This window comes from Silurus aristotelis (assembly GCF_946808225.1).
Source record: "Silurus aristotelis genome assembly, chromosome: 22".
NCBI classification, from domain to species: Eukaryota; Metazoa; Chordata; class Actinopteri; order Siluriformes; family Siluridae; genus Silurus; species Silurus aristotelis.
The window spans coordinates 6724322-6735960 of record NC_139595.1 but is presented as its reverse complement, the minus strand read 5'-3'; the positions used below and the strand labels follow the sequence as shown (position 1 = coordinate 6735960).

Genomic DNA, 11639 nt, shown 5'->3' with positions numbered 1-11639 from the left:
TTGCAGATTGTAAAAGCACTGTTTTTAGGTGTCATAAAAAAATAAAATAAAAAAACAGTCACAATAAAACTTCAGTGCAATTACACTGAAATGTTGACCAGTTTAGTCAATTCTTTCAGATCCACACCAACACTTCAATTCGAGTGTTTAAATAAAGGCTTTTCAATCTGATTCATTTATTAATCTAAGTATGGATTTTTCAGATGCATGTAAATGTAAAAAACAAAACAAAAAAAACCTAATGGCTGCTGGATGCTTTTGGGGCTTGAAAGAACCTTCTGATCAGTGACCCACAGCCTTAATCACTGCCTGATGCATGGAACAAAAGATAGGAATGAACAAAAGCCTCATGCAAAGTTTCACACCGACCAGGCGTAACATAGCATTATGACCGGTGAAGTGAACAACACTGATTATCTCTTCATCATGGCGGTGATAACCCCGAGACAGGGTCATGGGTGGACAAAGCTCTTGTGTGGAGCGAAGGCTGTGATGGAGCTCAGATTGCTGTAGAAGTAATAATGCTGTTAAATGCTCAATGGGTCAGGAATGTTTTCCAGCAAAAGGGGAACAACACAATATTATGCGGGTGGTCATAAAGTTATGTTCAAATACATTTTCATGAACTCAACTCAACTACTTTTGGAAGCTTCTTCTATCTCCATTGCTAAAGCTGGTGAAGTGAATTTTACAGGATGATGGATTTGCATGGAGCGATGCTGCTGCATTTGCATGAGGACATACAAATCAAGGGGTGGGCCTTCACTTGATCATTTTGCTTGTTCCTAGTGGTTTTCCTGACTTCATGTAGTAGCAGTAGTAATGCACTGCAAAAAAAAAAAAACTACTTGTAGAGCTGCTTGTCCTATTCATAGAGCTGTTCTGATAGGGCTGCGTCCCAAACCGCGTGTTAAAGCAATGCATGCATTAGTAGTGCATTAAGCTGGGTAGTGTAACAGATTGATACCCGGTCTGTCTGTGCGAATAAGTGGGTAAAGAAGATGATGTGATTTATAATGCCAACGCTAACTAAAGGGGAGTGTAGGGCGGCGCGTGCGCACTGCGCGGTTCACGGCACCGGGCGTCACACCGCAGCGGCTGCAGATTTTTTTTTCCCACTCACTCTCTCCCTCCCTCCCTCTCTCTCTCTCCAGTCGGATAGATAGAAGACGATCAGCAAGAGAAACGGAGGAGGGCCCAGGAGATCTGAGCAAGAGGATGGATAAAGTGTGAGCAGACTGAAATAAAAACATAGGGAAGGACGGACATATTGATCTGGATCGTATTTCCGGGCTGCAGATGCGCGCTGGAAAAGACGCTCCTCTTGAATGGGATTTTAATCCCGCGGTTGTTATTCATGTGCTCTTCCCGTCGACGATGGATGAGCGGAACTGAATCGGAGTCGTGCATCACTCAGGATGGATGAGAGAGGAGGCTGAAGTGCGTCCCCCCCGTGTGTGCGCTCGCTTCCGATCGCTCCGGACTTCGTTCTACGATCGCTGGTATGATGGAAAGCGCCGATGGCTCGAGCAGCGACGCCAAACCGCAAAGCCAGCCGCTGGAGAAGAAGAGGTTAAACCGTGCACCGTCTCCGGCAAGACCTTTCCTCAAGGATGGCCACTCCAGAGGTCTGAAATCCACCGCGCTCAAATCCCCCAAACTCAACAAGCAGCATCATCATCAGCCGCAGCAGCAGCAGCCCGCGGCGTCCTTCACTGCACACAGCCGCTCGGTGAGACGCACCGCGACCGGCACGAAGGACAAACCGACGCCCGTGAAAAGCGTCGCCAAATCCTTCGCGACTAAAAAGGCCTCAAAGGTCACGCTAACGAAACCGGGGAGCGGTAAAGCAGCGGACGCCATCCCCCGACTTCCCAAAAGCGCAAAGGGGAAGCTGATACCTCCTGTTCCGCGCGCTCCTCTGGCCCACGGTTCCGACTCGCCGGTGCGCGTTCCCACGGGGCGCCTCGCTCAGACCGACAGCAGCTCGGATTTGTCTGACTGTCCATCCGAACCGCTGTCCGACGAGCAGCGCCTCGCTCAGGCCGCCAGCAGCGATGCCGAGTCGGGAGCCGGGTCTGGATCCAGTGAGCGCGGACACGCGGCTGCAGATGAAGCCGCTGAGCCCGGCGCTGTCGGGGCCTCCGGTGGAGCGCGGCTGCATGTCCAGAGAGCGGACATCACCGCGGCTCTCGCTCAGGCTCAGGCTTCACCTGCGAGAGAGAAAGTCAAGCCGGAAAAACAGATCCAACCGGAGAGCGTTAAAGAACTCACAGAGGAGGATCTGCTAAGGGAAATTGAAGATCTTCGCTCAGAAAACGACTACCTCAAGGTAAACAAAGTGTCCAAAAAAAAAAAAAAAACACCATCTGTCCATCTGTAGATCTCATACCCTCACCTGCATTTATCCTGAAGAGATCAGATCTTCTCTTTGGATGTCCCTCTAAAGCACATGGCTCCCAACCCTGCTTCGATAAGCACCTCATGTCTTGCACATTTGCATGAGTTTTTCTTTTTTAGCTGACTCAATTAATCAATTGTACAGGACATGTGGTGCTCATAAGACCAGGGGACGTTTCAAGCAGTTCCCTGGAGAACATCAAAGGGCCTTTGTAACCAAAATCTTGGCTTGACCCCGATAATGTTGGGTGCCCCGAGGACTGGTTCTTCTAAAATATGTTCTTACTGGCTTATTTACCAGGTTTCAGTTACTACTAAGAGGGAACCATACACAGTAGTTCCACATATAATATGAATTGGGACAGTCACTAATATGAAAAAGAGATGATAAGGTCAGAATGTAAAAGCGTCCTCCATAGTAGGCGTCCCTTGTGCTTATGCTAATGTCTTATCAGTTGGTGATCTGAACCCATTCTGGCTGAGATAAGCAACTCAATTTTAATTTCTCTGACTGTATCACGGTATTACAGAGAGTAATTCCCATAACGTTATTCCTGCCTGTGAGAGCAGTGTGACAGTCGTCTATAGCTTCATACTGTAACACTTGTTTTTCCCTTAATAACCAGTCATTTGGGTTCTGGCTATCTTTCCACATGTTCCAGATGTGTTTCCTGATCTCGAATACATCTGTCAGTCTGTATCTTTCTGACAGCACGGTTTCTGTTTACTCCATCTCTATTATGCGTCAAGTAGAATTATATTTGTTAAAGTCCAAAGGTTAAAAAAAAAACATGATTTGAATAATAAGTGCATCTTCAACAGTTTTGGACAGTTTACATTGGTGGGCTTTTTTGTCCCTACTGTGTATGTGGTGCCGAGTAGAGTACTGGAGTGTTTGTTATAATCGTATGAGAGAATATGGAGAGATCACGTGATCCCGCAACACCGTCCTCGGTTTTTGATGTGTGAAGCTCGCTTAAGAAATTCTGGAAGCTCTAATGTAAATGATCAATGTTATTTATTCCAGACCAATAGCTGTAGAAAGAACATTACTTATAATCTTACATTCCAGTGCTCATGTTAGTTCTCACTCTCCAGTGTTCTGTATTGTTTAAAGACTATAATCACACTCTTGATATCACCCAAATGAGGATGGGTTCCCCTTTTGAGTCTGGTTCCTCCCAAGGTTTCATCTAAGGGAGTTTTTCCTTGCTACAGTCACCATGGCTGCTCATCAGGGATAAATGCACACCATTCACCTTGACTGTTGATTTCTGTAAAGCTGCTTTGAGACAATGTCTGTTGTGAAAAGCGCTATAGAAATAAACTTGACTTGACTTGACTTGACTTGACTTGACTGTCCAGTTTTATGAGTACCTTTATGAACAATAGTTCATTTGATGTTTATTTACAAAGAATGCTCATTAAACCGTCTTTACTTCAATAAACAGATTTCGAGGATCCCAGCGATGCTATTACTGATTCAGATTCGCTGATTAGGATTCTAATTCAATTGATCCAGTTTAAATAGTAATTTGCATTGCATTGCTGATTCACATTTTGATTTACTTCATCATTCCAACCAGGTTGACAAAAACGGGTTCTCGTCGTTTTTGAGCATGGATCCTCTTTAGGTTTAATCATCGTGTTGTCTCAAGGAATATTGTTTGTGTCAATGTTGTTCCTGGTTTGCTGATTAGGGCTCGAAATCTACATCGTGGTTCCTGTAAAAGCTGCCTTGTGGCAATGTCCATTACTAAAAGCTCTACGTAAATAAAATAAAAACAATACAAATTAAATTGATGTTTCCGATTCTTTTGCAAAAGCACATTTTGCTTTTATGAAACACTCGTTTTCCAATGTACCTGGAACAGTATTAATGTAGTTCACTTTTATCTGTAGTATATACAGTACATGGCCCTTATCATGTAATCTTGTCCTCCAAAGTCTTTGATAAAATCACGAAAGCACCTGAACTTATTTATAACCCTTCAGTTTTGATATCATTTGACTGGATTCTTCCTTTGCGCTTGTGGCAGGATGAAGTGGACGAGCTGCGTGCTGAGATGGAGGAGATCAGGGACAACTACCTGGAAGAGGAGGTGTATCAGCTGCAGGAGCTGCGCAGGGAGTTGGATCGCTCCAACAAGAACTGCCGCATCTTTCAATACCGGCTTCGCAAGGCAGAGCAGAAAAGCCTGCGAGTGGCCCAGACAGGCCATGTGGATGGAGAACTGCTTCGTAACCTAGAGCAGGACCTCAAGGTTTGTGTATGGAGTCGTTATTTATATTTCTTTGATGAGCATGAATGAACAGTTGTTGTATTGTATGAGATACATGTTCATGTTTCTACAATCCTTTACATGTTCCTCTGCCTGCACGCAGGTGGCCAAAGACGTCTCGGTGCGTTTACACAACGAGCTGGAGAGCGTGGAGGACAAGCGCACACGGGCGGAGGACGAGAATGAGATTCTCAGGCAGAAGATCATTGAGGTGGAGATTTCTAAGCAGGCTCTGCACAACGAGCTGGAGAAAGCCAAAGAGGTACAGCGTGTTTTATTTCTTTGACTGGTCTGAGAAAACTTTTTAGTCTGGCTGATGTAAGCTTGCACTGCATTAGATCTGGCGGTTGTGCCATAATACCAGTGTGAATGAAATGGATTCAATTATTCCCAATAGTCAATTCTCTCCATTTCATAGCATTTTTCGAATAGTGTATGTTTATGTTCGAGTTTCTATCCAGTCATATCCCAGTAAATATATCCCGTGTTACCAGGGTTAAAGAAATCTGTCGTGAGGCCTAATCCCTGTAGCAGAATCTACATGTTCCTTGAAACTGTTGCTTTAACTAATCAGATTTTGAGTTAGCAACACAGAGATCATCTAGCAGGCATTAGCATTTGCACATCTTTTGATTGGATGGTCTAGTTAGAGCTTACAAACCACATCTGTAGCAAACTGCACAAGCTTAAATATTTTTGTATAGATGTTTTTTTTTTTATTCCCCAAAAATGCTAAAAATGGAGAGGAAATTTCTTTGGTCGCAGATAAACTTACAAAGACATTTACAAGACGGACTTTCCAAGAAGAGCTCGACATTGTGAGAAAAGGTCGGCAGTTCAAAACAGTTGTCAAGCTTTTTCATTAACCGTTTATACTTTTGCATTTTGTGTCCCTTAGAATTTGCCCAAAACACAAAATTTGCCTTAATTTCAAAATCGTAATGCATAAAAAAAAAAAAAGCACAGAAAATCCCAGGGTGATTTTATGAGGTAAATTTTGATGCTCCTGCTGGAGATGATGTATGCGAGAGGCGCAGTTGTGGCTGCAGTGAAAGGAGACTTGTTAAATTGTGTTCATTGGGTTTCTTGCTTTAGTACTCACTGTATGAGACACCTGTCTGTGATGTAGCACTCCATGATACTGCGTTTCTGTATCATATTGATGGTTTCGACAAAAAAGGTGTCATAACTAAGGTATTTAGAATAATGATACCACTGAAGGCCTGGGTGTGAAATCCATGGCCTGCCATTGATGAATACTTGATTGTTTCAGAAGGGAGTTGTACCACAAGCACTCCACATTAAAAAAAGGTTTCAATTGTTGATTTGTTCATATGCTGAATTTCGTTTTACAGTTTCTGTTTACTTTAAGGAGTCTAAAGTGTCAGTCAGAGCCATGGGAAAGTTTTCAGAATGCAGTTTCACAGTAACTTAATAAGCAGCAAACCCTTTTCTTCCACTCATTAACTGTAAGAGAAATAAAAAAGAGACTTCTGTAATAAGGTTGATAAAGAGAAGTAACTTGTTTCATTCCACAACATTAAATGCAACTATATATGGACAAAAATTATGATATCAGTTTCTCTTCTTGGTTGTGGTTTATTTCTCTATAACAGCATAACTGGTCATGTTTTATTTCTTAATTTATATCATATTACATTTAGTGCACGGTTATATTTGAGCAAAGGTTCAATTATGCAGTCAGTGTTAGAAATACGTTCTCTGCTTTTCAGTGTTGCACAGTGATGTAATGAGGTGACACAGAATTAATGCGTTTGAAGCCTAAGCTGATTACAAGGGGTTAAAATGTCTCCTAAACTCTTAACTCTCTCTCTCTACTCTGATGAAGATTTTTTAACAGGAACTTGCTGTTATTGCACAACGTTTGTGTATAATTTTTTACAGAACTGATAAAACCCCTGATTGTACATTGTGTGTATTGGGATGTTTTATTGCACTGTTCGGGGCAGTACAGGTGCCTTTTTGTACTCCTTTTTTGTTGTACACAGTAAAGGCAACACCTAAAAATAGTGCTGGCAGAAGATATAATAAAAAAATGTGTCAAAGGAACTGCGCAGATTTTATGTTGAACAGTAGCTGAATGTCGCATAAAAGATTAAGTGTGATCCCATTATCACGTCTGTAGATGCAGTATGAGTGCAAAGTTGGTATGTTAGATCATAAACCTCTGGTAAAACTGCCTCTGTGACAGCTTAAAATGTTTTTTAATTCTCATTGATCTGATTAATCTGACTTGACATTGTCCTGAGGATGTATTAAACCTCGCATTATTCAATTTAATTCGATTCGATTCGTTTTACAGTAATAAACAAATTACAAATATTAATTTCAAATATAATGGCGACTTTGACAAGAAAAAACTCCCTGAGATGGTATAAGGAAGAAACCTAGGAAACAACCAGACTCAAAAGGGAACCCATCCTCATCTGGGTGACACCATATATATTTATTCATTATAATTCCTTCATGGTTGAGTTTAATTGTTCACTGATGGACACAATCAAAAATATTAGTTTTCCAGTCAGTGCTTTGTGCTGCTTTGGTTGTATTATTTTATTGTAAATACAGTATATTAAAATTTTCTATAATTAGTGTTTTTATTTGTATTTGTTATAAATTTCATATATAAAGAATTTTTTTAATGTAGTACTGTCTGTATGAGGAATAATGAAAATGCAGAAATGCATTTTTAACCGCTTAAGGACCCATGATTTAGTCTTAAAATGCACAGAAAACACAAAAGAGAACGCTTTAAAGGGCACTCTATGGCACTGTTAGCGAGCTACCGTGAGACTCTTCTGCATCTGCTTTACCAGGAGACTGAAGTGCTCACGAGTTTCTGTCTCGTTCCCAGCATGCGACAAGTGCTGAAACATTTTAAAGTTGTCATAACGTGACGTACCGAATTTGACAATGTATTACTGTAGTTTAATGTTTGGAAGTCATAATGGCTCACTATTGTTGAAATAGTAAGTTTATTCAAAACCATGACTCTGGACTGTTTTAGGGTTTTATTGGTTTCTGATCAATGGGTAGTTTTGCTGCCTCCCAGCACCAGTGTCCCTGGGAAGGACAAGGTATGAATGAGTATGTGAATGTGTGTATGAATGTGTGTGCATTGTGACTGAATTCTGTATCATTCAGGGTCTTAGATCCAGTGTTCTGGTGCATAGGCCCAAGATCCAACATCCCTGAGAAGGATAAAAACGTTTATTGAAAATGAATAAAATGTTTTAAGGAAGATCATTTTCAAGCACATCATTTTCATTTTGTTCAGTTGATTTTTTTTGAAGACCTTGCCCTCAACTAAAAGGTGAACTCTGGGAACCTGAGTTGGAGTTGTGAGTAGCATTTGTTTTCTACTAGATAAGCAGATCCATTAGGTAGGACATATAGAGGTGATGTGTGTGCAAACATTATCAGTAGTAGAGGAAGAGAGAGATGGGAATTTCAGGGAGGAAGACTAGGAAAAACATGGGTCTTTGGATGTGCTCTTTCTAGCAAAATGTGACTTGTGGTTGAAGATGATGGAGGAAAACAAGTATAATACTGGACGAAAAGAAATGACCGGATCGCTGTGTTGGGTGCTGATAAGACCATATAATTGTAGTACGGTATCTATGTAGAGAGCAGTAATTATCCTGAGGTGGTGTTTTGTGTCTGGGTGTGTATGTGAGTGGGTGTGTGTTTGAGATCTGCATAAACAGTCCACTGCAGGGTTGTGATATTCTCAGTACTCACATTTATCTTGACAGACAGACTGACTGAGCCTGACCTCAGGAAACAAACACACATGCTGATAACAAGCGTTGGCTGTGTGAACCCCTACTTCCACTATTCCATCTCTACATCTCCTCTTTCTCTTTTTTCCCCTGCCTTTTTTCTCTCTATGCTTTGCCCCAGAAAACAGATAGCTATGGCCCTCTACCATTCATCATGGGACTGGTTCTATCTTTGCATCATTCCACCCCTCCATCCGTCCTTTCTTCAGCCTTCGCCCGCGACATGGAGCATGAAAACAGATGTGTGCCGACTACCCATGGTACACCATAGAGTGTGTCTCCAGTGGTGATTAATTTAGTGCCCTAAATAAAATAGCCTGCTGCATGCAGTTCTCTATGGAGCATATTAGATATGAATATTAGGTGTTAGTAAAAAAAAAAAAACACATGAATCTTCTCAGCAGTTTGTGGATTGTGAAGTTAAACACTTCAAATTTAATTATTCGAATGCATCTCCCTTTAAGAAGAGCAGCGAATGCTTGATAATGTGGCACATCTTTTAAATTTTTCCAAATTCCTAGTCGTTAACATTTTACCTTTATTGCAGCAGATATTTGTGTGCAGTTAAAATGGTGTGGATGAGCACATAGTCTGAGAGTTGCTTCATTTATACTGTCTCAGTAACCAGTTGGAATGCGGTTCATCCAGGCAAACTTGCCATTTCTCTCTCTGAGATCCTCAGTAACACTTTAACACATCAAGTGGGTTTGTTTCATTAGGCTAAAACCTCATATCAAGTTGCAGCTTGTGATTCTGTTTGTTTTAAACCCTGTGTTTGCATAGATTGCGTATATTGGGTTAAATAAAATGTTTGTTGTGGTTATGATTGGAATTAGTTGAAAGAAAAAACGTGTGCACCTTTGGGCAACGTTCAGAATAATAGATAAAAAAAAAAATATGGCATTTTTATTTTGTTTTGGGCACACGCTGTCTTACTATCATTTTGAAATGTTTTGCAAAAATTGTTCATTCACACTAAAAGTTCTGAAAGCATTCGCACTGCACAAAGAGTGCGTCATTTCCACAAAGTTCAATTTGTGTTAATGCAGTTGTGACTGAACATTCTGTCCCTTTAAAAAAAAATGCAATCTGAAGGGTGGACAGTAACCTTTAGCACTATCAAACTGGATTGCAGGCCCAATGAGTGCAGCACAACATGTCCGCCATCTTGTATAATTCGAGGTAAATGGGTCACATGACTGTGTCGCGTTTCTAAAATATTTCATAGTTTTTTAATACTTCTTTTTTTCTCTCTACTATACAAATTAATTTACTATTCATTACTATCTATCTATCTATCTATCTATCTATCTATCTATCTATCTATCTATCTATCTATCTATCTATCTATCTATCTATCTATCTATCTATCTATCTATCTATCTATCTATCTCTTTCTCTCACTTTAATTTCAGAAATCTTGAAGCACCACCATTAGCAGAAAACTCCAAAGCAACACTGTGGGATTCAAGCATAGCACCATTTAGTTCTTAATTAAGTTTCATATAACAGAAAACACTTGGAAATTCTCAGTCGTATTTATATGGAAAGTCCTGCTAAATTTTCGGAGCTTTCTTCAAACTGCTCTCACAATCATTACAATGATTAATTATTCTATATTTCAGCATTTTTTTTTTCATTCATTTATAGTGTTTAACAATTTGAAATTGCATTTAATCCATATGATGTAAAGATTTCAATAACATTTGTGTTTGAACTTTAAGATCCTGACAACATCGAGATCATTTTTGTGCAATCAGAGTTTGTATGGCATTACCGTTTTTCTCAGTCGCTTTATAGCGTTTCTCAGATCAGAAATTAAATTCTTAAAACTACTTGTTCAACCTCCACATTTCGTCAATTGTGCTTATCATAAGAACGTTTCTTGTTGCTTTGATCAAATTGCGAATGGATCGGTACATTCATTTCATTGATTGTTTACAAGTGTCTGCTGTTTCCTACATTATCAGTTGTTTATGTCGTGTCGTCAAAATATATTATACTGGTTGCTCCTAAATAGTCGTAACCCCCAAAACATCTCAGCATCAGTTCATTGCATAAATCATTGAATGCAAAATGGTTAAACCAGTTGTTATCATCTGTCATCTAAAATTTCTATTAAACTTTTTTTGGTAAATGTGACTTGAATTGATGGCTTGTGCAAATGAATTTTGAATGTCACTTATGAAGGCAAGTGAATGGCATCAGATCAACCAATGATCAACCGTTTCTCCAAAATAGGTCAAAGGTGAATCTCGTGAACCTTCATTTGGCAACAGAGCAAAACACAGAATTACAATTTCTGAAAATGGATGAACAATCAAGAAACGATTGGACACTATTACAGTTCAGTAAAAGTGTGAATCCTGTTCGGTCTCTTGCAATCAATATAAATCATATATGCAACCAAATAAATAAATTTGTGCTGCTGACAATCATAGATGCCGTACAGAAGAAATTCAACTTTGTGCATTTTTCAATCATTGTAACCCAAACCGTAGTTTATGTCAACTGAAATCGTGCACCATCATACTGACAACATGACCAGTTTGACAATCTCGTTGTGAACAATTGCTAAGGGACTTTTTTAATTGGAATGAGATGTTCATTGACACGAATACTAACTTTTGAGAAATGTACTTAGGATTTTAAGAAAAGTACAGGCTTTTGTAAAAAATCCAATGTGCTGTTTGTATACATTGTTTTGAGAAATGCACTTGCTGGTTTGCAAATATAACAAATGCTCCAAAGCAACTGAGAAAAACTGTAAAGTGATTCCCTCAGAAATGCATGTGACGCTCGAAAGGCCAAAAAAACTGGTGGTTCCAGTCGGCCCCGATAAGCTAACTAGCATTGTTCACTATCAGCCATGCTTTGAAAACCTATACAAAAGAGCTAATAAAGGAATATTAAAGTGTTTTTCAACCAAATCTCTAAGCTCCATCTATGTACTGTCTGTGGGATTAGCATGTACAATAATCGTGTCATTTTCTTCTCCTGAGAAACGGACTTGAAACCTACTTACAATAAATGTTTTATTGTGATTGTTGAGGCAGTTAATAAATATGTGTGTGACATGAGTTATTCGTGTGCAGTATATAAATACATACATGGTGGTGGTTTAACCCCATTGCTCCAGGTTGAAAATGTGCTC

General features: G+C 39.9%; 1 protein-coding gene across 7 annotated transcripts in view; it reads left to right on the top strand.

The window, feature by feature from the left end:
* The first annotated feature begins 869 nt into the window (after positions 1-869).
* Positions 870-11639, top strand: part of mtcl1 (microtubule crosslinking factor 1) — a 61921-nt gene continuing 51151 nt past the window's right edge. For 4 of the 7 annotated variants that reach the window (XM_083524854.1, XM_083524856.1, XM_083524857.1 and 1 more), the window contains exons 1-3: positions 872-2332; positions 4440-4664; positions 4786-4944. In XM_083524854.1, the coding sequence (XP_083380980.1) occupies positions 1505-2332; positions 4440-4664; positions 4786-4944 (1212 nt within the window). In that variant the 5' untranslated portion in view covers positions 872-1504. Of the gene's footprint in view, positions 2333-4439; positions 4665-4785; positions 4945-11639 lie in introns of all 7 variants that reach the window. The other 3 variants (XM_083524855.1, XM_083524860.1, XM_083524859.1) reach the window with 2 other exon arrangements.